Here is a 27,693-nt window from a genome sequence, read left to right as displayed (position 1 = left end):
ACAGCAGGGCTATCAGGGGTGAATGCTCAGGCTGTGTCATGCACAATTCCAGAGAATGCTATTTACATAGATCCTGGTATGACCAGCACCTACTGAAGTTACACGGTGCTGCAGCTGTACGTGCGTGCGTGTGTGCGCGTGTGTGCCTGTGTGTGTAGTGTGTGTGCATGTGTGCCTGCGTGTGTGTGCACGCGTGTGTGTGCCTGTGTGTGTAGTGTGTGTGTGCCTGCGTGTGTGTAGGTGTGTGTACTGTGTATATGTGTGTGTGCATGTGTGTGTCCTTGGTAGCTTCCTAGGTCTTGCTTCTGCTCTACTCTTCTCTTTATGTATTTTCTTTCTGACCTGTTTTTTCCCAACTGTGTGGCCCATCAATTTCCTTAAATACCCCTGATTTTAGTAGCGGTCTTAGGGCCCCTGAACCAATATGGGGACACTTCAATCTAGTGGGCGGTGGCCAGGAGTTGAACTCTCCATGTATGCACATGGCCAGCACTGTGCTGTGACTCAGCAGCCTGAGAGTGGTTCCTACAGTTTTAAACACTAATGCCTGTGCCAAGAGCATCTTTTCCATGTAGCAACCAAACCAGACCCTAGTTCTAATTATATGTCTTCCTCAAGCCAGGCTGCTCACTTTTCAATGTCCGCATTCCCAGGGCTCTCTTGTCCTCTTGGCTCTTCGGGATGGCTTTGCCTTCTGCCCAGGCAGGAGTTGGGGGAGGGAGTCCAGGGAGACTCCTAGAGGAAGAACTGAAACACAAAGCACAAGGGAGGGGGCGGGGCTACACAGCAGCCCCTCCCTGCTTCCAGCACTGCTTCCCCCTCCCCTTAACCTTTGCCCTCCACACCACCCTCCCCCACCCCCCGTGATGGCAGGGGTTCTCTTCGTTAGCACTGGGATTTCATGGCACCAAGTACTTTGCTATCTGGCATTCCTTTCCAGAGGGCTCCACCACCAGACCTGAACAGTTTCACCTCAGTGACAGGAATTGTCCCTGAAGTGTTTCAAGATCCCCAAGTGCCTTAAGGCTTATCAAAGATAATGGCTTGACTTGAGTCTCAGTTTTAGCATTATATAACATATAACTGTTTCCCAAGCTTCTAGGGATGGGGATCTGTCCCCATCTCTCAGTCACAAAGGACAACATTTGTAGGAAGGCAGGTGTCCTTGAAAGCCAGGCCACCATTCAAAATGTCTGGCCCTCCAGAAGGCATCCTTGTGAACTGGCCTCTGTGGTGGAGGACTCTGTAAGCTCGCCAGCGGTGATCTTGATAGAGCTGTGTTTGGGGCGGGGCTGCTCTGACCTGTGTTAGTTAGAACAGGGTCGTGTGGAACGGGGTGGAGGGCTGCACGGTCTGGGGCCAAGTCTCTGGGTCCCATGCATGGAGGGACGAGCTGAGAGCCTATAGCGGTGTCAGACCCTTTCCTTCTATAGAATTTCCCAGAGTGTTGGAAAAGTGAGTGTCCGCTGGGGGGACCCCTGGGCACGCTCAGAGCCTGGTGTTTCCGCACTCACACCCTGCACACAGTTGTGTCTGCGGGCATTTTGTAGTTGATCTCGTCGTCACACAGCGCTTCCCACGTGCCAGGCCATGATCTGAGCACTTGACAAAATTAACTCACTTGAACCCCATACTAACCTAGGAGATAGATCCCAGTGTTACCGCCTTTAATGGATTAATCATATATTCCCTTTACAGGAACATAAATTAATAGAAAAGCCACCTGATGCTGAGTAACTGAGCTCTCGTTCCCTGGGAAGCTTTAGCTATTTTAGTCTGGATGTCGTTTTCCTGCTGATCCCCTCGGCATCTTTCCTTCCTTCCCAGTCACACCTGTTATGGAACCGCATTCAGCTCTGAGGCAGCCCAGAGCAGCAGGCTCCATTGGCTAGACTCTGTCTTCATCCCACGACCACCATTGATCTCACATTGCCCAAGAGTTGGATAGCAGCGCTGAAGATTAGGTGGGCAGACTAAGATACCGTAAGAACCCTGACTTTAGTCCCGCTGGAGGGGCGCTAGGGGTCAGGCTCAGCAGAAATGGGCATCACTTGCTGAGTACAGACAGGGGACTTTGGGAGGGTGCACCAACTCACACAGGAGGCCAAACAGTGGCAGTAAATTTACCATAAATAAAACTCCCACCCTCCGCAGCTCAACCAGCTGTTGTCACTGTCTTCCAATCTTTGTGACCTCTCCAGCTATTGCACACACACACACACACACACACACACACACACACACACACACACGGCAGTTTCTGGGAAGAGAGAGCGGGTGACCTAACTCTGAGAACTCCCCACTGCAACCTCTGTCCAGGATCGCAGCTCTCAAAGCAACTCAAGCCAGGCAGCTGCTTAGAAAGGTAGCTGCTAGTGGGGCGTGGTGGTGGTGTGTGCGTGCGTGCTTGCGTGTGTGTGTGTGTGTGTGTGTGTGTGTGTGCTAGTGTGCATGTTGCCGTGGTGAACTCTGTGTGTGGAGCCATTGGATTTTTTCATTGTGAGTGGAGTAGATAGGGCCAGTATTTTCTAAATGGGAGAGGGTGTGTCCTGAGGACTGTAGGTCAGTGAAAAATACTATATTAAATTCTTTGTAATTAATATTTACCCCATACACTCAAGGCAGCTTGGGTCACAGCAATAACCACTCAGCATCCAGCCCAACACTAACCCTGAGCCCAATAATCTCTCTCCTCATTTCTAGTTAGAGGGAAAACAGACCCAGTCCTTCTCAGTGGGTTGTAGGGTGGCACCTCTGAGCCAGCCTGGTCCCAGCACCCTCCTTCCTACCTCTGTCCTCTGCCCTGTCTTGGTCTCTTTCTGGGGCAGGGCGGTGCTGTCTGTTCAGGCAGGGGTGGGGGAGCCTGGGCCTTTGAGGATAGAAGAAGCTGTCAGTTGTTAATGGGTGGTTTGGGGAGAAACCATGCTTGGGGAAGATGCGGCTCCCATTGGAGGTTGGGGAGCTCTGTTGAGGCTGGGGACACAGAGGATTGTTCTCTGTTGTCCTTAGTTGATATGGCAATTGGGGTGCAAATGTAGACATCTAAGGGTAATTTCTGCTGTACCTCAAACTCCACTTAGATACGACACAGTCCTAACTGCAGGGCAGGAGCCATGCCCACCCCATACCGTCTGACATTTAAGGTATCCTTCTCCCTAAGGGAGAGGCCCCAAGGCTGAGGACCATCTCCCTCAGATAACCCCACACATACTCAGTGGACTTCCCAACCTGGGAGGCCCCTGAGCCCACCTAAGAAGAGGTGGGGGAAGGAATTGGGGTACCTTCCTTAGCCCTCTCCTTTCCCTGGGTTTTCCTTCACTCCACCACTTGCCCTCGGATCCTGCACAGGCTGTCGGTGGGGAGAATGACCACCCACGCAAACGCACGCTCACACTCCGCAGCCTCGCGTACACTTCACCCACTCTCCGGACAGCAAACTTAGCAGCCCCGACCCGGAGCACACCCGAACCCCTGTTGCGGATTTCTAACTGTAAGGGACGTCTGTTGCCCGCTCCAGCACTGTCCCCGCCCCGGGGCCCGTCCTCCCACCCACCCCACCCCAACCCCTGCAGCCGCGCCTCACCTCGAATGTACGTTCGGTCTTTTTAACCAGCTGCTACTTGGCGTGCCCCAGGTACCTCCGGCCTCGGAGTCCCCGCCCCGCCCCGCGCCCCGCCTGGCCGGGACCCCAGCTGGTCTCCGCCCCGCCAAGCTGCCTGCTGCTAAAATTCTTCTCTTGGGTTAGCGGCCCCGCCGTCCGCCTTCGCTCACAGTTTTGTTTGCTTTTCATTTCTGTCGGCTCGCGGCCGCTCGATCCCTGGCCTGGACGGCAAGGTGGGGACGAGTGGGGGACTCGCCCCTGAGTGCTTCCAGGGTTAGGGTGCAGACCAGGAGCGGGGGGAGGGGATGTGGGAAAAGCTGGCTCCAAGAGCCCAATCCCACTATCCCCATTCCGGTTACCTCACCGCCCATAGGGCTGTCCCTACCCTTGGCCTTGCAAATGGATGCCAAAGAGCCCAGAGTTGAGGGGGGAGCCAAACTTTGAGCCTAGGTCTCTCAGAGCCACCCAACCCCACTTCCTTTTGCCCATGTCCAGTCCGTGTCCCTTGTCCCATCCCACCCCATATGCTACTAAGGGCCCTGGGGGGCTCCCCAAACGTGCCCCCATTTCCAACTCTCCCCTCCACCCCCATCCCCGAAAATAAAACTCAGGGACCAACATCTGCTTCCTTTGCACTTGCTCCTTCGACCCCCCTCCCCCAGGTGGAGGGGCTTCCGTGGAGGAAGGGGCGGGTTTCAGGGCCCCTAGAGTTGACAGTATTGACTGAGAGGGGCTGGCCCCTGCCCCGTGAAAGGCGGGACTGGTGGTTTGGGGAAACTCAGCACCAGGACCTAACTGAGCTCCCTCCCTACAAACACCCCTTATTCCCCTCCCGGGGATGGGGTGAAGCGAGGGATGGGAGGGTGGTTGACAAGAAGACCCTCCCGAAGGTCTCCAGTCCCAGCCGGTTTAATCCTGAGCACCCCTCCCTCTCATCCCGTCTTTCCTCAACTCCTTTTTGTATTGCAATAATACTGTATTATACGCTTGCACTATTCCCTTACCCTGGCCAGCCTAAGCATGCACGAGAAACTCAAAACCACACACACGAAGATGGGACGCTTTTTCTTTTCTTTCTTTTCTTCGTTTCCTTTTTCTTTTCTCTTTTTTTCCCTCTTTCTCTCCGGGGTGCGTCCTCCTTAGTGTATATAGCGGCGTCAGGGGCCCCGGACCCGGGTAGAAAAGCATGCACTGAGCCCCCCACCCCCACCCCAGACTGCGAGTACTGTACAAATCCAACACTTGAAACCGACACGCACACGCGCGACGCCGCCACGGGGGTGGGACACGGACACGCACCCACGCGCACACGGCTGGGCACGGGCGGGGGTGGGGGCGCCCCGCCGTCAGGCGTCGCTGTGCGAGGGATCTTGTGCCTTTTAAAGTCCCTGTGTGTTCATGCAGACAATCCGGAGAGCTTGTGTACTACCAAATCCTAATTAAAGACGCCTTCCAGGAACCTTTGCCTTGGCCTGCTTTCTTTCACCGCCCCACTCAGGTCCATGAGGACCTCAGTTCCGGGGGCAGAGTGGAGGGCAAGGGTTGGGCTGGTTGTCGAAGGACTGGGCATGCCGATCAGCTGGGCTCGAGTTGCCCCTCCACCCTCCCAGCGCCTCCTTCCGGGGGAGAAAGTGATGAATGGCCTCTGGGACCCAGCCTCTGTTGCTAACTGGTCAGAAAGGAATGCGATTAGAAGTAGGTTAGGTCCCACTTGCGGGAATGCCTGAGAGCCCCGTTCCGAAGGAGCAGGAGCGTTGCTACAAGTCCTTGCTCCCCTTCTGCCCGAGGGAGGCAGTGGTCGGTGGCGAAGGGGCAGCACCCGTGCAGATTTAGCTCAGGACGTGGAGGCAGTGAAAGGGCCTGGACCCTAAGAAGGCCAGAACCACAGAAGTAGGCTGACTCTCCTCTCTGTCCTCCCTCTTTTGTCCCTCACCTTGGCTGGGCAGAAGACAGGAGCTAGTATATTGACGACTGGGGCTGACTGGGACAGGTTCTGCTAGAGTGTGAGTTCCTCCGGACACAACCGAAGTTCCTACTTCCCAGGGGCTTCAGAAGCCCCTCCCCCACATACTTGTTGGCTCTGGATCCTAGAGCAGATGAGGGGAGCATGTGGAGGGAGACATTGAGATCTAGTCATGTGTGTGAGGTCTGAGTACACCTGGTAGCCTTGTTTCCATCTTCCTCCTCCCTGGCCAGAGTTGGGGGCAGCGTTTCTTTCTTGGGGGGGGGTGGAGTGAAAGGAGGGCTCTTTGCATTCAGAAACACTCAGGGGGAGAGCAGGTAGACTGAGGCAGGCCAGTGAGGCAGCAGATGTGGTGGAAGAGCTGCCAGTGACTAGGTGGTCTTCATGGCCTTTCCTCTCAGGCCTGGCATTGCTGCCATGGCTGGGGGCCAGGGAGGAGGAGCATGTTCCACCTTCCAGAACAGAGGCAGCCCTAAAAGGCACACATCCCTCCCCTGGTTAATGTGTGTGGGGGGTGCCAGCTAACCCTTTGGCTTTTGTCTCTCAGCCTGTTTCACACCCCACAGCATTGAGACTTTGAGCTGGAGTGTATTTCCAGGTATGGCTTGGCCAGGATCCAGGCAAGAGAGACCAACTCGATCAGTAGGAAAGGGAGACCAGGTCTAGCCATTTCCCCTTCTTTGCAGGTGGCCCTGAGGGAGTGGACATTGACTTCAAAGGGGAGAGCTTCAGGCCTCAGGGAACAGTGGAGACAGCAGAAACCTGGGGCTTTTGCTTGCTCTGAGGATCTAGGCTTGAATGGCCTGCTTCCCCACGGGTCATAAAGCAGCCCACACCACCTTCTGATGAACTCTGGATCACCCAGAGCTGGGGTTTTCGTTTTGTTGCCTTTGAAACAGTCTCACTCTCACTATGGGGTCTTGTTTGGACTGGAACTTACTATGTAGACCAGGCTGACCTTGTACTCACAAGAAACCCCTGGCCTCTGCCTCCCTAGTACTGGGATTAAAGCTGTGTGCCACCATGCCTGGCAACCAGGGAGCTTCAAATCAGCAGGATGAGTAGTGCCAGGGCAGGGCCTGGGCGCCTGCACAAACGAGGGAGAACCATAAAGGTCACTGCCCTGGTGACAGCTGCCACTCCCCGGCACTCCTCAGAGCTGGGCTGCAGCCTCCTCGCAGTACTGCCTCTCCCACAGTTTCCTCGGGCTCCCATGGCCAAGCACAGTGTCCTGGACACCAGCAGACTGGTAGCTAAGAGGGCAAATAGCCATCCCGGGAGAGGCAGGAAGAGTGCTCTGGTTTTGTCTGAGGCAGGAACTCCTTCCTAACAGGATAGTAGGCCGGAGAGGGGCCAGGAGGATGTAAACAGAAAACCCAGTGTACCCAGGCTAGTGTGGGTGGCCCTGATCATGTTGGCATATCTCTGAGATCTGCAGCTCCTTCCCCGACCTCCAAATGCAGAAGGTCCGCCATTCTCCTGTGTGTGAGACAGGCACTCGGGAAGGGTCTTGGTAGCCCTTGTCAACACATTTTCCAGTTTGACCCAATGCTTGGTCAGTGCCTCTTGCTGCTTCGCTGGCCTGGTTGGCCCTCAGTTCTCCTCCTTCCCAGACAACTAGGGTAAAGGGGCCCAGATGGAAGGCAAGGACTTTTCCTGCATTATCCAGCTGCTGGGAGGGGTGGGTGTCACCAGCATGGGACCAGGTGTAGGAGAAAGGTGGTCCTAACAGAATCATTCAAGACCTCAGAAATGGGATAAGAAAAGTCAGCAGCTGTTCAGTAGGGAGGTGCTGAGGGGTCGGGCAAGTCTGGCGCTAGGTGGGAAGGCCTGCGTGAAGCTCCCAAGTATCTTCCTGTCCTTGGCTGTCAGTGCATTTGCCTGGCCGTGATCCCCATCGCCCCTGGAGCAGCTCTGCCCACTTGCCCAGCTGTTCTCCATAGCTCTAACACTGGCAAGGCGTGTCATGGGGGCACAGCACAGTCAGTACCTTGGTGTGTTTGCTAGGTGAGTGGATGACATGAAGAATGGAAAGATAGTGTGGACAAAAAGAAAACAGCTACTGGGGACTTCAGCAGGGTGTAAAAAGGACAGTGACCAAGGCACAGGTGTTTACACAACAGTGCACACATGAACGTGGAGGTCAGAGGTCAAAGGCATTTTCCTCTATCACTTTCCAACTTACTTTAAGAACAAAACCCCGATTTATTTATTCTATGTGCATGAGTGTTTGCCTGCATGTATGTATGTGCACCGTGTGTGCCTGAGGCCCACAGAGGTCAGAAGAGGGCACCAGATTCCCTGGAACTAGAGCTATGGATGGTTGCGAGCCACCACACGAGTGCTGGGAACCAGCCTGGGTTCTCTGCAAGAGCAGCAAGTGCTCCCAACTGCTGAGCCATCTCTCCAGACCCTCCACCTAATTTTTCAAGGCAGTTCTCTCTGAATGTAGAGCTTATCTATTGGTTAGACTGATTGGTCAGCCAGCTAGGGAAGTTTCCCTGTCTCCACCCCCACCCCAGGCTGTCTCCATCCACCCTCCAGGCAGGTGCCACTACATGCTGGGTTTTTGCTTGGGCACTAGTGATCAGTCAGGTCCCCATGTCTATGCAAGCATGTTACCACTGAGCCCTCTCCCCATCCCCTCTTTTGGTGTTCTTAAGACAGTCCCACCATCTAGCCTTGGCTGTCCTTGATTTCACTAAGTAGCCCAGGTTGCCTGCAGACTCCCAGCAATCTTCCAGCCTCGGTGTCCCCAGTGTTAGGGTTACAGGTGTGTGCCAGCACACCCGCCGTAGGCTATCTTCCTACTATTACTCCCACACTGAGTCCTCAAAGGCAGTAGATTATGCAGCAGATGGTGGGAGCTGAGGAGGGGAAGCCACCAGTTGGGCGGATGCTCAGCCTTGAAGACCCCAGTCTCATTCTCCGCCATCCTCAGAGCCAAATGCACCAATGCTACCGCCTGGGCATTTCCTTTGCCTACACTCCAAAAGTCATGGTGAGGTTGGGAGGGGTCGTGGTCCATAAACCAGGGTGAGCAGAGCAAAGGGGAGTGGGCAGATACTCTGAGCTGTCTGCAAGCCTGACCCCCTTTATGCTCAGAACCTTTGTGGGGGTGTGCATTATGCCCGGTTCTTTTCCTTGTGTGGCGATCCCTTGCTCCACTCAAATAAATGCATTATTCACGACCTGACCCAGAGATTTCTAACGTAAAACGCAGCAACCAGGACACTTTGTGTATGTGTGCAAGCTGGAGATCAACCTTAGTCATCATTCCTGAGCAATCCAGTGTGGGTTTGGGGACAGGGTCTCTCACTGGGTCTGGGACTTGCAGACTAGGCTGGGCAGGCTGGCCAGTGAGATCCAGAAACCCACCTGTCTCTCTCTCCCCAGCACTGGGATTACAAGCGCACACCACGCACCTGGCTCAAGCTTAGGTGATACTTTATCAACTGAGTCATCTGCCCCCAGTCCCCACTCTTTTTTTCTTTAAAAAAATTGAAATATAATGACATCATTTCCCCTTCCCTTTCCTCCCTCCAGTTCCTCCTGTATCCCATCTTACTCTTTTAAATTGATGGCCTAGTTTCTTTGACCTTTTTTCTTATACACACATGCGCACACACACATGAATATAGAAATTTCATTTAGCATTGCCTGTCTGTTCAGGGCAATCTGAGCTGATCCCTGGGGAAGAGCAATTCTGCCTCTCGGCTGTCTTTAGTTGTCTACAGTTCTCTGTTTAGGGGTGGATCCCCAGTCGGGGATAGCTCAGGCTGACCTCAAGGTCACTCTGCTGCCAAGTCTAGCCTTGAACTCCTGCTCTGCTTCCTGAGAGCTGGGGTTACCACCAGTGTGCACCACCACAGGCGGTTAAGGACTCGTGAATGAATGAACAACAAGAAAACCCCCCAGGGACTTCATTTACGAGAGAGAGAGAGAGAGAGAGAGAGAGAGAGAGAGAGAGAGAGAGAGCCAGAGAAACACGTAGAAGGATCTGCAAACAGGGAGAAAGGGAAGCTGATGAACAGGAGGCTTTGGAGAGCTGTTGAAAGACAACAGTGATTTGTCATGAGGACCCAAGCGTGAGACACATGACCCACCCAGGGAGATGCTGATAACATCCAAAGGCTAGAGCTTAAATGGGGCAGGGGCGGGGTAGTAAGGAGAAGGTAGGATGCAGGGTGGGGGTGGGAGGTGGCAGAGATCAATGGGATCTGAGTTTCAGGAAGTTCAATCAGGCAGTTGTAAGGAAGATGGCTGGCCAGGCCAGGACTGAGACTACAGGTTGGTGGCTGTGGAATACTAGACTGGCAGGGAAAAGGTCCATGGGCACTCTGGTGCCGACACTGAGATGGTTATATAGTTCTGTGATGTGGGAGGGGGCACATCCTCATCTGAGGATGCTGTTGAATGGCCTGGGGGCACACACAGAGGGGACCAAGTGTGTAGGAGAGTCAGTTCTGCCAAGGAGGCCAGGCCTTTCCAGAAGAGAGGAAATAGAGAGGATATGGGGAAAGTCTAACAGCCGGAAGAGGTTCAGCCATGCTGGGGTTGCCAAAGGATCCATCCACAGAGAGGAAAACTTAAATGAGTTCCTGGGAGATAGGGCTGAACATAGTTCTCGCTGACAGGCCAGAGGAGGACAGGAGGAAGAGGGTAGTGCTCCCGTGACCCTGCTCACACTGCAGTGTGGGAGGATGGCGGCTACAGAGGCCCCGCCCTGGACATCTGTGAGCATAGAGAAGTCCCAGAAAGTGACGCAGCCCCCCCCCCCAGTTTCTCAGATGCTCCCTCTTTTTGGCTATTTCCTGCTATTTTCATACCCTAAAGTTGACTTTGGGAGAGAGAAGAGTCACTGGGATCTGTCCCTCGGACCGGGATTCCCTGAGCCTTACTGGGAGCCAGGGATCATTCTAGGGCCTGAGGACCCATTGTCTACCTTCTGGCAGGTATCCCTGGTGGGGGAGTCTCCTGATGTAGGGTACAGGTGAGGCCTCCTGGGGCCCAGGAGGGTGGGTGACCTCAGTGGGTCCCTGTGTGTGCCCCTTACAGGTGTTCTCTGTGGCGCCCCCACTTGAGGTGAATGGACTCCCCCGAGCTGCGCCTCTGGGCTTGCCCTACCAGGACTTCAAGAGAGACCTCTCTGATTATCGAGAACGGGCCCAGCTGCTGAACAGGGTCCGGAGGGTGGGCTTCTCGCACATGCTGCTTACCGCCCCACAAGTCCCCTTGGCTCCCTTTCAGCCTCAGGCCAATGGAAAGGAGGGAGAAGAGGAGGAGGAGGAGGAAGAAGAAGACGAAGAAGAGGAGGAAGAGGAGGAAGAGGAGGAGGAAGATGAAGAGGAGGAGGAGGAGGCAGGGGCCCTGGGGGAGGTGCTGGGGCCTCGGAGTGGTTCTAGCAGTGAGGCCAGTGAGCGGAGCACTGAACGGAGCCAGGAGGGGGCCCCATCCACACTGCTGGCTGATGATCAGAAAGAGGCCAGGGGCCGGTCCGTGGCTGATGGGGACCTGGAGCCTGAGGAGGGCTCCAAAACGCTGGTGCTCGTCTCCCCTGGCGACATGAAGAAGTCGCCAGTCACTGCCGAACTGGCCCCTGACCCTGATCTGGGCACCTTGGCCGCGCTCACCCCTCAGCAGGAGCAGCCCCAGCCTACTGGAAGTCAGCTGGATGTATCTGAGCCGGGCACCCTGTCCTCTATCCTCAAGTCTGAACCCAAGCCCTCAGGACCTGGAGCAGGGCTTGGGGTTGGGCCAGTGGCCACTGGTGGGGCGGTGGCAGTCACCTCCTCACCCTTCACCAAAGTCGAGAGGACCTTTGTTCACATTGCGGAGAAATCCCACCTCAATGTCATGTCTTCCGGAGGACAGGCCTCCAGGCCAGACGAGTTCAGCACTGGGGGTGAGCAGGGCCTGGAGATGCTCTCTGAGGGGGCCACTGCAGAGGAGGGGGCCCCAGTGCCTCTGGAGAATGGACTGGCTTTGTCAGGGCTGGATGGAACTGAGACAGAGAGTTGTGTCCTGTCTGGCTTTCCGGGGGAAACACCCTCAGAAGTAGTCACAGACTCGTTGCCCAATGGCGTAGCCCTTGCTGAGGGGCCAGCTCCAGCATCCCCACTGGAGCCAGTCACCAAGAAAGGGACCACTGTCTCCCCCAGCCGCCATGCTATGCCAGGTTCTCGCCCCAGGAGCCGCATTCCTGTCTTGTTGTCTGAAGAGGACACAGGCTCAGAGCCTTCGGGCTCCCTGTCGGCCAAAGAGCGGTGGAGCAAGAGGGCCAGGCCCCAGCAGGACCTGGCACGGCTGGTGATGGAGAAGAGGCAGGGTCGCCTGTTGCTGAGGCTGGCCTCAGGAGCCTCGTCCTCCTCTAGCGAGGAGCAGCGCCGTGCCTCTGAGACACTCTCTGGCACCGGCTCTGAGGAGGATACACCTGCCTCAGAGCCCACGGCAGCCTTGCCTAGGAAGGCTGGGCGGGCAGTGACTACCCGGAGCCGGATTCCACGCCCCATCGGTGTGCCCACGCCTGTGGAAGGGCAGCAGCTTCCTGGCAGACCCCATGGTGCGGCCTCAGCGGCTGACGTGGCCATTACCAGCAGGTAAGAAACGGTGCCAGGACTGGTTGTGGGTAGTGGCCACAGAAGGCTTCCAGGAACTTCTCCGAACCAACGTTAGGGGCTATAACACCCTCAGATACCTCTCCCATCTGGGCACTGTAACTTGTGACTTAAGTGTCAGCTCTGTCACTGGGCTCAAGGGAACAGGAACAGCGTGATTAGAGGGGATACTGTGAGGTGGGACCAGGGGAGGCTGCAGGAGACCAGCGAGCCCACATACAGTTCCTGGTATGCCATGGGACATTGGAAACCAAAGGGTAAAAGTCTTGGGCCTCCAGTAACTGGCATGAAATAGTATTTTGTATTGATATTAACATAAGCACATTCTAGATTAGAATGCAAAACCCATGGGAATTTTAAAGATGACGCATGACTCTTAAGGAAAACCTCCAGTCATAGCCCAAAAGGTCCCGCACTGCAGGGTGGAACACCGGCCAGTTTATTCATCTGTGCCTGGCCTCTTCCATCCCTCCCAGCTTTGACGATGCAGGGCTCAGTGCTCAAAGACATTCTGAAAATGTCCCTCCTTGTCCCTCACCCCGGTCCTTTTCTCTTGCCTTCTGCCCCTCAGCAGGCTCCAGCTACAGAAGCCCTCAGGGTCGGCCACTGCTGCTGACCTCCGTCCCAAATACTCCGCGGGCCGGGGTCCCGGTCCAGTTCGCACCCAAGTCTCCAAGCCTGCAGCGCCCCGCAGTCCCGGCCTCCCCGCCTCCACCTCGCGCCACCCCAGCGGGTCCCCGCGGAGCCAGTCCCTGCCCCGCAAAGAGAGCTCCTCTCCGTCGCATCAAGCTCGGCCCAGCGCCCCTCCCTCTCGGGGGGTCCTCCAGTCCAGATCTCAGCCCGAGGCCTCCCCAGGAGCCCCCAAGAAAGGACCCAGAGGGAAACAACTGCAGACTCAGCGCGCAGCAACCAAAGGCCGGGCGGCAGTCTCGGAGGGTCGGCCCGGGAACAGATAATGACACCGGCCTGCGGCTCTCTGCGGCGCCCCCTACCCTCACCCCGGTCCCCACCCGCAGCTGGCCACACTGGAGCAGCTTCCAGCACAGCCTTACGCGCCCGCGTGCCACCGCGGCCCCAGCTTCCCGCCTGCACTCGCCAGGACGGACGTGAGCACGCGTCGTGTCCTGCAGCCCAGCCAGCCCACTGACCCCGGAGGGTGCGTGTCTCGGTTCGTCTCTCTGCGTCCTCCCTCCCTCCTACCGCCCCACTGCAGGGACAGGCTCACAGCAGATCCTCTGCCCCGGGAAGGCTCAGCACTTATTGCCTGAAGACTCAGCTTTTAGGGCCTGTCCCCTTCTCCCACCAGGTCTTGGCTGATCTCTATGCCCCCCACCCAAGGGGCTTACATCTGCTTACACCTCTTGTGGCCCACCTTTCCTCATCCCCGTCTTCTTCAGCCTCCAACCCTACCCAACAGGAGCAACAGCCTCAAATTCCAGAAGTGTGCGGTCTCTGGACCGCCTACGGTCTCCTAGGAGCCATGGTGGCCATGAAAGGCCAAGCTGGGATTGGGAAAGTGGAAGTCAGAGGTCGTTGGCTTATTTAGGTTTAAGCGGACACCTCTAGTCGGGCTAAAGTCAGCTCTATGAGAAGCACAGGTCGTATGATTCTCGAGAGGGGTTGCTGCCTGGGTCTCTCGACCTTTGCTGAATAGGAGTGAATGGGACCACTGGAAGTTTGCCTCCCTGTGAGTGTTTCTCAGTGGGAGTTTGGAACGGGGCTTTGCGGTTACATGCTCTCGGGTCCTCTGGTTCTCAGGACCCCTTGCCATCAGGAATTCCTTCCTCTGTCTAACCTCAGCTTCACTCAGCTCTCCTCTCAGAATCCCACGCAGGTGGGGTGGCTGCTTATCGCCTTCTGTGTGTTGGTCATCTGAAGATTCAGGGACTCTGTCTGGTCACCCTGCCATCTCTGCTGTGGGCAGTGGGCTGGCTCAGGCGTCCTCCCCCTACACAGCAGAGGAAGCAGGATGAGGCACACTGGCTCCCGGAGGCAGAAGGCCCTTCTCACGTTAGATTGTGTGTGATGCTAACTGGTGCCCACCCCCACCCCACCCCAGTTCACCCTGGGCCCCTCTTGCTCTGAGCCAGCCCACGCAGCTGAGCTGCTCTGAGCCTGACATGGGGCCTCCTTCTGCATGTTGGCTTCTGTACAGCTCGCCCTCCCACCTCATCAGGAGCCTGCTAACATCTGGGGCAAGCAGCACCCTTACTGCAGAAGGGACAGGCAGCCCCTCCTGTCTGGGACAGGGACTGCCTGCAGGCCTCCTGTAAAGCACCCACAGCCTCTATCCCCTGTTCTGGTCCTCCTGTCCTTCCCTGAGCCACAGAGAGCAAACCAAGACATTCAGGAGAAAGAGAGGCCTCAGAGGACCAGCGGTCTGGCCACGTCTACACCCAAGATGACCGACTGGGAGCCGCTTGGTGCCGGCTGAACTTCTCATGGAGTTCTGAGGGTCTGGGCAGTTGCTTCTGTGCCAAGAAGGCTGCTCTGCAGACCAGTCTGGGGAGGACACCAGGGTGGATAGTCTTTGTGGTCTATCCCACACTGATGTAGAAGCTCCCAGAACACTCAGGAAACCTCTCTGGATTCAATTATCTTTGTCACCCCGAGGCCCCCTCTAGTCGCCCTCTAGCCCAGCAGAGGAGTAGAGGGTTCAGTTCCTCCTACCCAGGGCTTTTATGAATGACAATCAGCTCATGCCAGGTGGGGACCAGGGCATGACCCTTGGTGCCCAGGTCCTGGGCCTGCTCCTTGCCACCAACCAAACCGTGAATGTAGGGCTCCCCACAGTCTCACTTCTGCTGGAGGGCCGACAACACCCTGGCTTGGAGATGGGAGGAAAGGGAGGCCTGAGAAAGCCCCAGGCTCACCCCACCCCCAGCTTCACTCAGCGATCAAGCTGGCGCAGAGGCAAAATCCAGTCTACCCTTGGGATTCCAGACCCCCACAGGGCTCCACTCAACCTCAGGCCTCCAGTCTACCCTTGGGATTCCAGACCCCTACAGGGCTCCACCCAACCTCAGGCCTCTGAGTCAATAGTATCATCAGATGAGGAGGAAGGAGGGACAGAGGACCAGCAGAGGTGGGTGGTGAGGGGACTAAGTGCTTCTCCCAGGAAGGAACCAGGGCAGAGGAAGCCAATGTCCTGCTCCCAGCTGAAGCCTGTTCTTTGAGAATCATCCACCCTGCAGTAGGCCCTTCAGGCTCCTACCCCTCCTCTCTGATAGTGTCAAGCGACCACCACCATCCCTTATGTCCCCATCCTGACTGCTTAAGTCACTGGCTCAGATGTGGGGTGTATTCACCTTAATGCGCCTTCCCTCCCCAGCCGTACCATGTGCAGAGGGGTACAGGAGAAGGGCCCTGCCCCAGGCACATGGCTCTCTGGCTTTCCAGCTCCTCCTGAGGGGCCTGGCTTGCTCAGTCTCCTGAGCCCCTTGGGCATATGTTGGGGCACAGGGAGTTGCCCTCCCCCTCCCTGGGAAGCAACAGAAGAATGTTTACATGCCAAACAGAATGTACCAGTCCTTGGCCACCCCTCCCAGTCATTGCATGGCCTCCGCCCACCCTGTGCCCGCCCACTCCCCTGACATCAACGCCTTGGAAGTCGCTGTCATAACTAGGTGGGGGTCTCGAAAGGGAAGTAGCCATTACACCATTAAAAAGCCTGTGGACCTTTTTGTTGGTCTGGACTCTTTTTCGCTTTAGGAAGGGCAGGGCAAAGCCCAGCTCCTGAGGGCGGGGGTGGGCAGGAGAGAAACTGTCAGATGGTGCCAAGTGGGCAGAGATGTCATCTCCACAGAGAAGGAAACAGAAGTGTAGGTCTGGTATACATAATGTGTTCAGAGTCTCACAGAAGGAAGAGCTATCCTGGCAAAGCTTGCACTCGGCTCCTTGGCTGTCTTTGCTGAAGGCTGTAGACTCCATTTGGGCTGGCACAGAGAGAAGAGAGAAGCAAAACTATCATTGCCCTAGAAGAAGCAGATTGAAGTGAGCTTCTGGAGAGGCAGAAGGTGTAGTGGCTCACAGGCAACAAACGCCATAGCAAAACCCGCCCTGACCAATGCCTGTGACTCGGCCTCTGCCCATCTGCAAGTTTATCCTACAGGTACACTCGCAAAACGACACACGTCCAAAGTCACCCACCGTGTCTGCAGAGCCTTGTCTACGCATCTGAAACCCAAGAAGAGAAAACAGTGGGAGTTTGCCTTGGGTGGTACATGCTCGCTTGGTATCAACGCCCAACGGAGAAGCCAAGCTCGGTGGCCTTCGCCTTAGGTGTCAAGGCCCAACAGAGAATCCAGGCATGGTGGCCTCAGGCCTGTAATCCCAGTAGCCACAGGACCTAAAAGCAGGGGGATTTTTTGAAAGTTCAAGGTCAGCCTTGACCACACAGTAAGTTCCAGGCCAGCCTAGGCTAAATGCAAGACTGTCTCAAAAAAAAAAAAAAAAAGAAAAGAAAAGAAAAAAGAAACCAAAAGCCATGGCAAGCTATTTATATTTATTAATTTCACTTATATATGTTTTCAGTGAAAAAAAAATTTGAGACAAAGTCTTGCCAGGTAGCCCAGGCTGGCCTCAATGTGCCATCCTCCTGCTTCAACCTCCCAAGTGCTGGGATCCCAGGTGAGTACCACTATGCTTAGTTAGGTGGTGTTATTAATGTCTTTGATTATGAGACACTGCTCTTGACCCTATTTATAATATATGGACTATGCATGGAACTGCTTTTCTTCCTTTAAAAAAAGTATTTCATCTATCCTTCTTCTGTGATGGCAATGGTTTTGGTAAGAGATTGTGGACCAGAAAAAGAAATGACTCGAGCAATCTTAATGGCTGTTGGTTGGGACTGTGGTACATGTGACAAGGACTCCACTGTGGGGTGTCAAGAGATTCAAACTGAAGGAAGCAGCTCATGTTCTTACGGGCCAGTCCCACAGCTCAGAAATGTGTGAGGTCATGAGGCTCTTGGGACAGCAAGGCAGTTGGATGCTGAGTGTGTCGATCCCAACAGGAGATGGGCTGGATGAGGGAGGTTTACATGGGGAGAGACAGGAAGCACTCTTTGTATTCTGAATCCTAAGTTCACCATAAGTGAGTCTTTTTGCTTAGTGGACAAAAACGGTTTCTCGCCAGGCCTGGCTCTGGGCCACATGGCTGGGAAGTGAGACCATCCAGGTTAGAAAGCCCACTCTCCCTGGGGTGCTGCTCTTGGCTATCCAGAACCTCAGCCTCCTGGGACCCCTTTCCTCTAACTTGAATGCCAGTGGACTTTGGGGCCTTTGGCAGGGCCCGATGTACTTTCTCTTTCCTTCTTGTTTAACATGTCCGGAGCAGGACATACTCGTAGTAAATGCTAAAAGCATATCAAATACAGACAACCCTGTGCATGACCCTGACCAGCCAGAGCCCTGTGAGCAGCTTGGTGTGGACCGTCACAGACCTTTTTTTATGTTTGTAACAATACCTATCTCTTTCTGTCCATATATATTTCTTATAAATAAAAGAGGAGCATATTATATCTGCTGTCCAGAAACATGGCTTTATCTCCAGCAGTGTGCACTGAAGTACACTTCCTCCCCAACCTGCGACCCTGGGATCGAATTCAGAGTCTTACGCAGGCTAGGCACGTGCTCTCCTGCTGAGCAGTCTCCAGCTTCACTCCATTTCAAAGCTGTTATTGTTAACTTATAAAACAGGCCAGAGAGTGGTGGCACATGCCTTTAATCCCAGCACTCAGGAGGGAGAGACAGGCAGATCCCTGTGAGTTTGAGGCCAGCCTGGTCTACAGATTGAGTTCCAGAACAAGTTCCAAAGCTACACAGAGAAACCCTGTCTCAAAAAAAAAAAAATCAAAAATAAATAAATAAATAAAATAAAGAGAAACTAAACAAAAACATGTAAATATACATATTTGTATATATTAAAATATATAATATATAAATGTGTGTGTGTGCACATGTGTGCCAAAGTGTGCATGTACAACTTACAGGGATCAGCTCTCTCCTACCACATGGGTCCCCAGAATTTAAACTCAGGTGGTCATTGCAGCAAGTACCTTTACCATCTGAGCCATCTTTCCCACCCTCCTCCATCTTTCGAAAGCTATTTTGGGCTGAGCAGTGGTGGTGCACATCTCTAATTCCAGCACTTGGGAGGCAGAGGCAGGCAGATCTCTGAGTTCAAGGCCAGCCTGGTCTACAGAGCAAGTTCCAGGACAGGCTCCAAAGCTACACAGAGAAACCCTGTCTCTGAAAAAAAGGTATTTTGTTGTTATATAACTTACATATAGCTTTCCAACTTAAGTCACACAGCTCAGTGTGTTCCCATTTCCACAGTCAATTGTAGAACATTCCCTGCTCATCACTCACCGTTTCTACTGCACGCACAGCCCCAGGCTACCACCAATCTACTTTCTGTCTGTAGATCCACCTCCTGGGGGCTTGGGATATAGCTCATTTTGGTAGAGTGCTTGTCTATCATACACAAGACATTGGGTTTGAATCCTGGCACTGCGTATACTGGGTGTGTTGACGTACACTCAGAGGGCAGAGGCAGGAGGATTAGAATTTCAAGGTCATCTTCAGACTGTTAGCCAGTTCCAGGCCAGTCTGGGTACAGGAAACTTTATCTTGAAACAGTAACAACCACAAAACTCCAACTGCTGATTTTAGACATTTTATAGACATAAAATCTATAGGATCGTCTTGTGATCTTTCAGTTAGCATAGTTTGTCTTTATAATTAATAAATAATGTCCAACACAACGCAATTTACTTTTCCACTCATAAATTGATGAACTCTTTACTATCACAAATAATGCTACTAAGTGAAGTTTTTGAGTGTGTTTCATGACTGCATGAGTGTGTGTATCTCTGTGTGTGTTGAATTGCTAGGTCATGTGATAATACCACTTTTACATTTTAAGGAATCACTAATTTTCCACTTGTACCAACAATGGCAATGACCCCCGTGTTCTTTATAATGACTATATAATGTCACATCACACAAACATGTTGTTTCTAACTTACCCGCTTCCCCATGGGCTTCTCATCATACTGTGTCCCACTCATACCCGGTGAACATCAGGGTTCTGAAGTCCCCTTATTCCCAGAATAAGCAAACAGATGGAAAGCCGTATTTTCTTCTACTTTCAAATTGCTTGTTATTGATTGATTGATTGAATGAATGCCACAGTTTACGTGTTAATTATGTTGATATCCATAAATAATTCCCTCAGCTCATATCTTTTCTGAGATAGGGTTTTGTGCAGCCCAGAGTGGCCTCAAACTCTCTATGTAGCTAAGGGCAACTTTTGCATGTCTGTTCCTCCTGCCTCCATCCTCGGAGTGCCGGGGTGTAGGTGTGCTCCATCACACTGGTTCCCTCATCCCATTTATCCAGCAAACTCTCTGGGCCATTGCTGAGCTGCACCTTCCCAGAGGTGTATCAGCAGCACACGGTCTCCTGTGCAGGACAAAGGAGGACAGGGGCTGGGAACAAGCTTCCGTTTCCCATGTGGTATGTGCCCTGACACAGGAAGCTCAGCCTGGGAACACGAAGAACGACTCTTTGTTGGATGTGCCTCTTTAAAAAAAAAAGATTATTTTTTTATGTTTGAAAGTTTTCAAGGAAGCTGAACTGTGCCTTTAATCCCAGCACTTGGGAGGCAGAGGCAGGTGGGTCTCTGTGAGTTCAAGGCCAATGTGGTCTACGGGTCTGTAGCAAGTTCCAGGACCGCCAGGGTTATAAAGAGATACCCTGTCTCCAAAAGAAAATAAAAGGTGTTCAAGGGACTGGAGAGATGGTTCAGCAGCTGAGAGTATTGGCTGTTCTTCCAGAGGACCTAGTTTCAATTCCCAGAAACCACGTGACAGTTTACAATTGTGCTGCCTACTGTAGAGGGAGCCGAGGCCCCTTTCTGGCCTCTGCAGGCTCTAGGTGTGCACAAGATGCAAAGACACAGGCAGGCACAACACCTGTACACATAAAAGAGTTCTATAACTGAAAAGTTGGGTGGAGTGGTGGCCACTAAAGCGTGAAGATCGAGTCAGGTCCTCAGATGCACACAAAGCCAGCACCCATTGAGCATCTGCAGTCTCAGCGGCACTGAGATGGGACCAGCTGGCATGGCATGCCCTGTGGTGAACAAGAGACGGAAAGTGAGGACTAATGTTCCGGGTTGTCCTCTGACTTCCACATAGGTGCCTTCATCCTACACACACACATGCGTGGGCACAAGCACGCATGCACGTGCGCGTGCAGACACACACACACCATACACAGACACACATGCAAAGATTTAAACTTACCTTTCAAAATACATATGTACAAGATAAAACAAACTAGTCAGGATTTCAGGAGGCATAGATAGGCAGATCTTTGTGAATTCAAAGCTAGCCTGGTCTTCATAGTGAGTTCCAGCCCAGCCAGGGCAATATAGTGAGCCTCTGTCTCAAAAAACAAGCAAATGAATGAATGAATAAACTATATTTTAGGGATTAACTGTGCAGCAAAGTATATTTGTACAATGAATTTTATAGGATACAAAAATTATCAAATCCAAAGAGAAAAAGAAAGAAAAGCAAATAGTCAAGACTGCTGTGTCAAAGAACCATGGATGAAATGAGGCTGGAGGACCCCGAAGCGGATGTGGCTGTACTTCCGTCTTCAGCAGCCGCTGTTCCTGTCTGGCGTGCGTCTCTGTCCACTGTCCGGCATTCATGAGGAAGACTGGCTTATCATATTTGAACAGTGAGGTCACCATCCGTGGGTCACCAGGGCAGGTCTGACAGGAGCAGCTGAACGGAGCTACGTATGACCTCAGGGTGGGGACAGTCTTCACATGGAGGTCAGTAAGACCCTGGGGTGGGGGACAGTCTTCATGTACCTCTTGTTGGTGGGATGAGATCATTTAGATAAATCCTTCTGCCAGAACCAGTTGTTGGAGGATTGGAATCAGATCTGTGGAGGTTCAAATGAATGCCTCTTGGGGATGGGAGCTGCCAGCTGGAGCACACCTTTCTCTCCTGAGGTCTTCCTATGAGCTCACAGATTACCAGCTTGCTCCTTATCCTGCCAGCATGCGGTGCCCGGGTGTCTGTCTTCTGCTGTGCTGCTTTGAGCATACCTGAAGCAGAAGGAATTGCGGTTTCAGGTTTCTCAAAAAGAGTCGGCTGGGCTTCCCTGCACATCCTCACCCTAGCTTCCCTGAGCACCCTCGCCTAGCCGCAGCACCACCTGCATCCAAATGTGTCTCTCAAAACAAATCCTGGACAGATAAAAGTGGGCAGCTGAAGAGGAGGGGGCATCCCCAGCTGAGGCAGCAGCATGAGCAATGTGCACAGGTGTGTGTTACAAGGAGAGGGCCCCTTGTTTGTCCCAGCCGCCTGGCTAGTTTACACCCAAAATAACCACACAGAAACTGTATTAATTAAAACACTGCTTGGCCATTAGCTCTAACTTCTTATTGGCTAACTCTTACGGATTAATTAACCATTAATCCGTGTATCCCCATGTGGCAGTGGCTTACTGGAGATTCTAAACCGCATCCATCTCAGGCAGAAGATCCATAGCTTCTCTCTGACTCTGCCCTTCTTCCTTCCAGCATTCAGTTCTGTTTTCTCCGCCTACCTAAGTTCTGCCCTATCAACTAGGCCAAGGCAGTTTCTTTATTCATTAACCAATGAAAGCAGCACACAAACAGAAGGACCTCCCACACCAGGTGTGAGAGTGTAGCTTATTGGTCACAGGCAAAAACCATAGAGCACAAGACGGGAGCAGAGGCAGAACAGGCCCAGGCCCTGGAAGGGTGGGCTACACCACCTAAGACAGCTAAAGGGGACTCCGCTCTGCTCAGCCCTTTCCCTAGGATCCCAGGACATGCCAAAGTCTAGCTCAGTTGTAGGAACTCCCTGATGTCCACAGATAAGAATTTGTTCATCGTGGGGGGCAGTGGAGGCACTGGCCTTTAATCCCAATAGTCCGGAGGCAGAGGCAGTGGTATGTCTGAGTTTGAGGCCAGCCTGATCTACAGAGTGAGTTCCAGGACAGCCAGGACTACACAGTGAAACCCTGTCTTGGGGGTCGAGGGCAGAGTGCAAAATCCCTGGTATATCTCTTCCTAAGAAAGAATTCTCTTTTCTGTTTCATGGCCAAAGACAAGACTGGGTGAGACAGGGACCCAGAGAGGAAATTGGCTTCGACAAGATCATCTCGGCAGGGTCTAGATGGAGACAAAGAACAGTGGGAGGGGCTTTTTTTAATAGATTTATTTTTGCCAGGTGGTGGTGGCACACATCTTTAATCCCAGTACTCAGGAGGGAGAGGCTAGAGAATCTCTGAGTTCTAGGTCATCTTGGTCTATAGAGGGAGTTCCAGAACAGTTAGTACTACATAGAGAAACCCTGTCTCAAAAAACCAAATAATAGAAACTATTAATTTTTATTTTATATGTGTGAATATCAATACCTGTATCTATATGTGCATGCAGTGCCGGTGGGGACCAGATGAGGGCATTGGACCCCCTAGAATTGGAGTTACAGATGGTTGTGAGCTACCATGTGGAGGCCAAGAACTGAACCCATGTCCTCTGCAAGAGCAGCAAGTGCTCTTAGCCACTGACTGGTCTCTCCAACCCCAGGAGTCACTCCCGTCAAGCAGAGGGGACATCAGAGGGAAACTGAGATGTCCCTGACCACAGGGTGCAGGTTCTGCTGAGATTTCTCCACTGGCTTCTCATGGTCAAGGCCAGAACAAGAACTATGACTGAAGCCAGCATTGTTTGCACCTGCAACCCCAGTATTCCCTCTGCAGCTAAGGGAGGAGAATTACCCTGGGTTCACGGACAGCCTGGGCTACAGCGTGAGATGCTATCTCAAAATAAGGGAGAGAAGGAAGGGAGGAGATGAAGGGAGGAAGGGGAGGAAGAGGAAGAAGAGAGGTAAGAAAAAAACGCTGAGGGCAACCAGGCCATGGCTAAAGGAGGTCAGCCTATCCCTTTTCAGTTCTCAGCAGTGTTGGGCACTGCACGAGGTGATGGGAAGGGCACGCAAGGCTCTGAGATTCATCCATGGGTAAGAGGGAACTAGGAGACAAGCCCAGTCTCAGCAGCTCAACACACACACACACATACACACACACACACCTATACACACTTACATACACTCAATACACACATAACCCCACACACCTATACACACTTACACACACTCAATAAAACTCCCCCACACTTACACACACTCAATAAAACCCCCCCACACTTACACACACTCAATACACACATAACCCCTCACACACTTACACACACTCAATTCACACATAACCCCACACACCAATGCACACTTACACACATACACACTCAATAAGACATAACCCCCCCACACACACACAACTGTTGGGGACCAGCCTTGACAAAGATACCACTTGCCAGGGAAGAGTGTAGGGATTTAGAAATATTAGTAAAGACCAGTTGAAGGTCACAGGCTATATCCATAGTTCAACATTCTGATGTGAGGACAAGTCATGCTTACACCCTAGACCAAAACATTCTGTAGGTAAACCACTCCCTAGGCGGAATCCAGTGTTACCTCCATAAGATAACTAGAACTTATTTGGATCCTTAGACTTTTGTTTGAGGTAGGAACTTCTCTATTCCTGAAATACAAGCTCTGGATATTAGCCACACCTGTTGACAATAATCTTGAGAGAGCAGAGCTCTGGTCTAAATCTTGGTGGGACCTTTGTCTGAGGTAGAAACACAATAACCTTGAAGAATAGAAGTATGTTCCAACTCTGACCTTTGGTCAAGGTGAAAATAGGCTCACATTTTTGGACCTCCACAATTTCTCCCTTTTTAAAAATTAATTTTAATAAAGCCAGGGCTTCTACAACAGGACGGATTACCGTGTCTGCCTTAGGTGAACATTTTCTGTTTCTCAGACTCACCCATCATTGGAACATGCATTCCAATCACATATGCCCACATCTTAAGTGCCTGGGAGGGAAAAAGGATCAAATCTATCTCTGCTGACCTCTGCCATCAAAGGGTTAATGGAGAAAGTACCTTTGGCCTCTGTGTCTCTGATCTAAGTTTCTGTCAAGACATTTCATCAGCAATTAGCTAATGGTAAGCAAGCCTATAATACTTGGTGCTATGCATAGTTCTGTGGCTATAGTATTTCCCAATTAAAGGAGTGGAGGAGCACCAGGGCTGGGAATAGTATTCAGCTGTATCAAAATCTAAATTTGTCTTATCAAACATGTCAAATTCAAGAATTCATTGGTAATGTCAAACTTTTCTTAGACAAGTTCTGATCTTTTTCTAGTCATTAACATACATCATATAGTGAACTAAAGCATTAGCAGGTCAATACCATAACACAATTTGTCAAATCACAATTCTCTTCAGTCCATTCTAACCAAAAGACAGGAAAAGGTTTTTGTAATGGGTGAGAGTCTAGTTGCAATGCTGCTTTTAAGCAATTGTCCCAGTCTCTGAGCAGCAGCAAAACCCTTAGGCTACCCTTCTCATATCTGAAGAGGGGCTTCAGTCACTCCTTGTAACGAATCATTTTTCCTCTGAGGGGAAAATTGAGGTCTCAGTTCTCAGGTCCTTTCAACAGCAGACTCAGTAGGTCTGGAAGTGTGCGCATCACCACAACCTTCTTTCCCTTCCCAGACTTCAGCATGATGCTGTGAGTCAGGAGCATTGGTTCAGGTACCCCTTTCCTCAGCCTGCAGCATGGATCACAGGCTCTCGCTACAACTCTCTGTGGGGGGGCATTAGCAGCTACACGTGATCAATGTAGTGATCTGTTCTGTCTCTTTAAGAGACAACCCACACCCACCTGTCTGCTGAGGCAGGCAGATCCTTCCTGCTTGCAGCCTAAGTCTTTTCCTTTTTCTGCCTCCTGCTCGAAGAGGTAGCTTCCATCTCCCCCCCCCTCTCTGCTCTCTGCTCTTCTCCTTCTCCCCCTTCCCCTCCATACTTCCATAACCCACTAAATAAATATCCAACCTCATTCTGCATGGTGTGCCTATCCGTCTATTTCTCCCCCACCGTTGCATGGTTCCCTGCGGTGTGGTCTCGTGGCATGCCTATCTGTCTGCCTCTCCTCGTGGCCTGCTGCACTTTATCTAAACCATTACAGCTGATTCTCTGACAAAATATCTCCTAGATTCCATCCTGCTCTTATTTTGAAGCTAATGCTGCTTCAAAATAAGGGTTTAATACCTCAACTGGTGACACATGAAGGTATAGCCATAAAAGTAAACCATTTGCCATAAAACTGCTATAGGAGTAAGTTTTGTAGGTAATATACATGCTTGCCAAGGCTGATCATAATTAATATAATGTACTTGCTGGTTTTGTATAGCATACTCTACCTGTGTGAGTACCTGTCTGGAGCTTCTGCAAGCTGTCTAGTGGCTCAAGATCTCCCATAGGAAATTTTAAATAACTTCAGCCATTGTTTTCTTAAAAGTTCGTTTTCTTAAAAGTTTGTAAACTATTTTTTAATCCAAATTGCAAGTCTGCCTAGCTGACATACCTAACTTGCTCATTTACAATTTCACAGACACCCATCTGGGCCCAGAGCTACAGTTCCTCCAAGGCTACTTGTTTTTGCAGCTTGACTGTCAGGCTTGAAACTGGGATCAGGGTTTGAAGCTGGGCAGTGCATGGGGTGCAAGCCATGCTCCCTCTGCCTCTTGGCCATCCTGCCTGGGTACTTAGGACCAAGTGGCCAGTCCCTCATTGCCTCCTCTGCCTGAGCAGGACACAGGCTATGTTCAGCAGTCCCAAGGTCCCACTACAGATTATGACCGGCTGGCAAATTTAGCTCAGGTTCCCAGGTGCTTGCCATTGTAGTGGCTTTGAAACTGTCTTGTGAGACCATAAGCTTAGACAGGTATAGCCATGTCATGTTTTTTTAATGATAAACTGATTGGCCCATTAGCTCAGGCTTCTTATTAGCTCTTATAATTTATATTAACCAATTATTCTTATCTATGTTAGCCACATGGTTCAGTACCTTTTTCAGTGGAGTAGGTCACATCTTCCTTTTTCTGTGTCTGGGCAGAACTGGGGAGGAAAGGGCTTCCTCATTCCCAGAATTCTCCTGTTCTCATTGACCTGCCTCTACTTCCTATCTGGCTGTCCCACCTCTACTTCCTGCCTGGCTAATGGCAATTAGCATTTATTTAAAACATAATTGACAGAATATAGATAATTGTCCCACACCACTTCCTCTTCTTCTTCTTCTTCTTTTTTTTTTTTTTTAAAAAACAAGAACATCCATAGTCCATTTGGGGGAGTGTGGGCATAGTTTTCCAGGCTACTTCCTGCTGGTTGGGGGTGCTGATAATCTTATGGGGGCCTAAAGAAAATTTAGAATTATGATAAAGTCCTGACTGGAGTACCCTGTGAGGCTTGATCATCTCAAGCAGCATCTTGAACCTGTTCTGGATGTAGAACTCAGACATCCAGGCCATCTGTTCCTACTGGAGATTTCTCAGGCGGTCTTCCTTGATGAAACCTGATTTTTCTTAACTCAGAATGAATCCACAGCCTCTCATTTCCTGTGGAAACAAAAGCAAAATCTCTTCTCCAAAGTAACTTACCCTTTGACTCCAATTTTGAAGTCAAGGTATTTTCAAAATACCTTTCTTGGATTAATTCAGCAGCATTTATAAGCAAATATCTTTTAGCAGCTGTTGTTCCTTCCTCAGCATTCAAACAATTCAAAGAGAGCATAATAATATAGAGTATCAAAATTCTCTGTGCATTTTTCATCTTTACGTGGCTTTATTTTAACCTCTATTTCTTTTACTTTTACTTTTAATTTTTGAGACAGGTTCTCTGTATATCTTTGGCTGTCCTGGAAATCCCTCTGTAGACCAGGCTGTCTTTGAACTCACAGAGATCCACCTGCTTCTGCCTCCCAAGTACTGGGATTAAAGGTGTGTACCACCATACCTTGAATTCACAAAGGTCTCCCTGCCTCTGCCACCCAAGCATTGGGATTAAAGGCTTGTGCCACCACACCTTGAACTCACAGAGGACTGCCTGCCTCTGTCTCCCAAGTGTTGGAATTAAAGGTGTGTGCCACCACACCCAACTACTCTTTTTTTTTCTATTTTAAGGACTTTAACCTTTTTCTTCATTCTCCCAAGCTTGCAAATATTTTTAACACACTGTAAACCACTTAGAAGTTTTTTTCATCTTTGAATCTCTCTTTACTGTATATCTCTCTTTTTCTGACCACATGACTCTTTATTTGCTAAGCAATATGAAGAGGATTAAAGCCATGGCTTTAATGGCTGGATCCAGCCCATTCCTTAGCTTTCTGAGATTCCAGCTTCATGGCAGAGGTACTGGCTATAGCCATGTTTATTGCCACAACTCTATGGCGTTTCAAGGTCCCTGCCAGCAAGCAAGCTGCAGCAGTCTGCTCACAAACCACACTCAAATGTAGCTGTACCTCCTTCCTTTTTTTTTTGTTTTTTTTG

At 51.6% G+C, this 27,693-nt stretch overlaps 1 protein-coding gene across 5 annotated transcripts in view; it reads left to right on the top strand.

Moving 5' to 3' along the window:
* The window catches only part of Ttbk1 (tau tubulin kinase 1), a 42,491-nt gene extending 25,827 nt beyond the window's left edge, over window positions 1-16,664 (top strand). For 3 of the 5 annotated variants that reach the window (XM_075980771.1, XM_075980774.1, XM_075980770.1), the window contains 2 exons: window positions 10,623-12,163; window positions 12,753-16,664. In XM_075980771.1, coding sequence (XP_075836886.1) covers window positions 10,623-12,163; window positions 12,753-13,137 — 1,926 coding nt within the window. In that variant the 3' untranslated portion in view covers window positions 13,138-16,664. The remainder of the gene's footprint in view (window positions 1-10,622; window positions 12,164-12,752) is intronic. The other 2 variants (XM_075980775.1, XM_075980773.1) reach the window with 1 other exon arrangement.
* Window positions 16,665-27,693: the final 11,029 nt, after the last annotated feature.

Source organism: Microtus pennsylvanicus, chromosome 7, assembly GCF_037038515.1.
Source record: "Microtus pennsylvanicus isolate mMicPen1 chromosome 7, mMicPen1.hap1, whole genome shotgun sequence".
NCBI classification, from domain to species: Eukaryota; Metazoa; Chordata; class Mammalia; order Rodentia; family Cricetidae; genus Microtus; species Microtus pennsylvanicus.
This window is presented reverse-complemented; position numbering and strand designations above follow the sequence as displayed.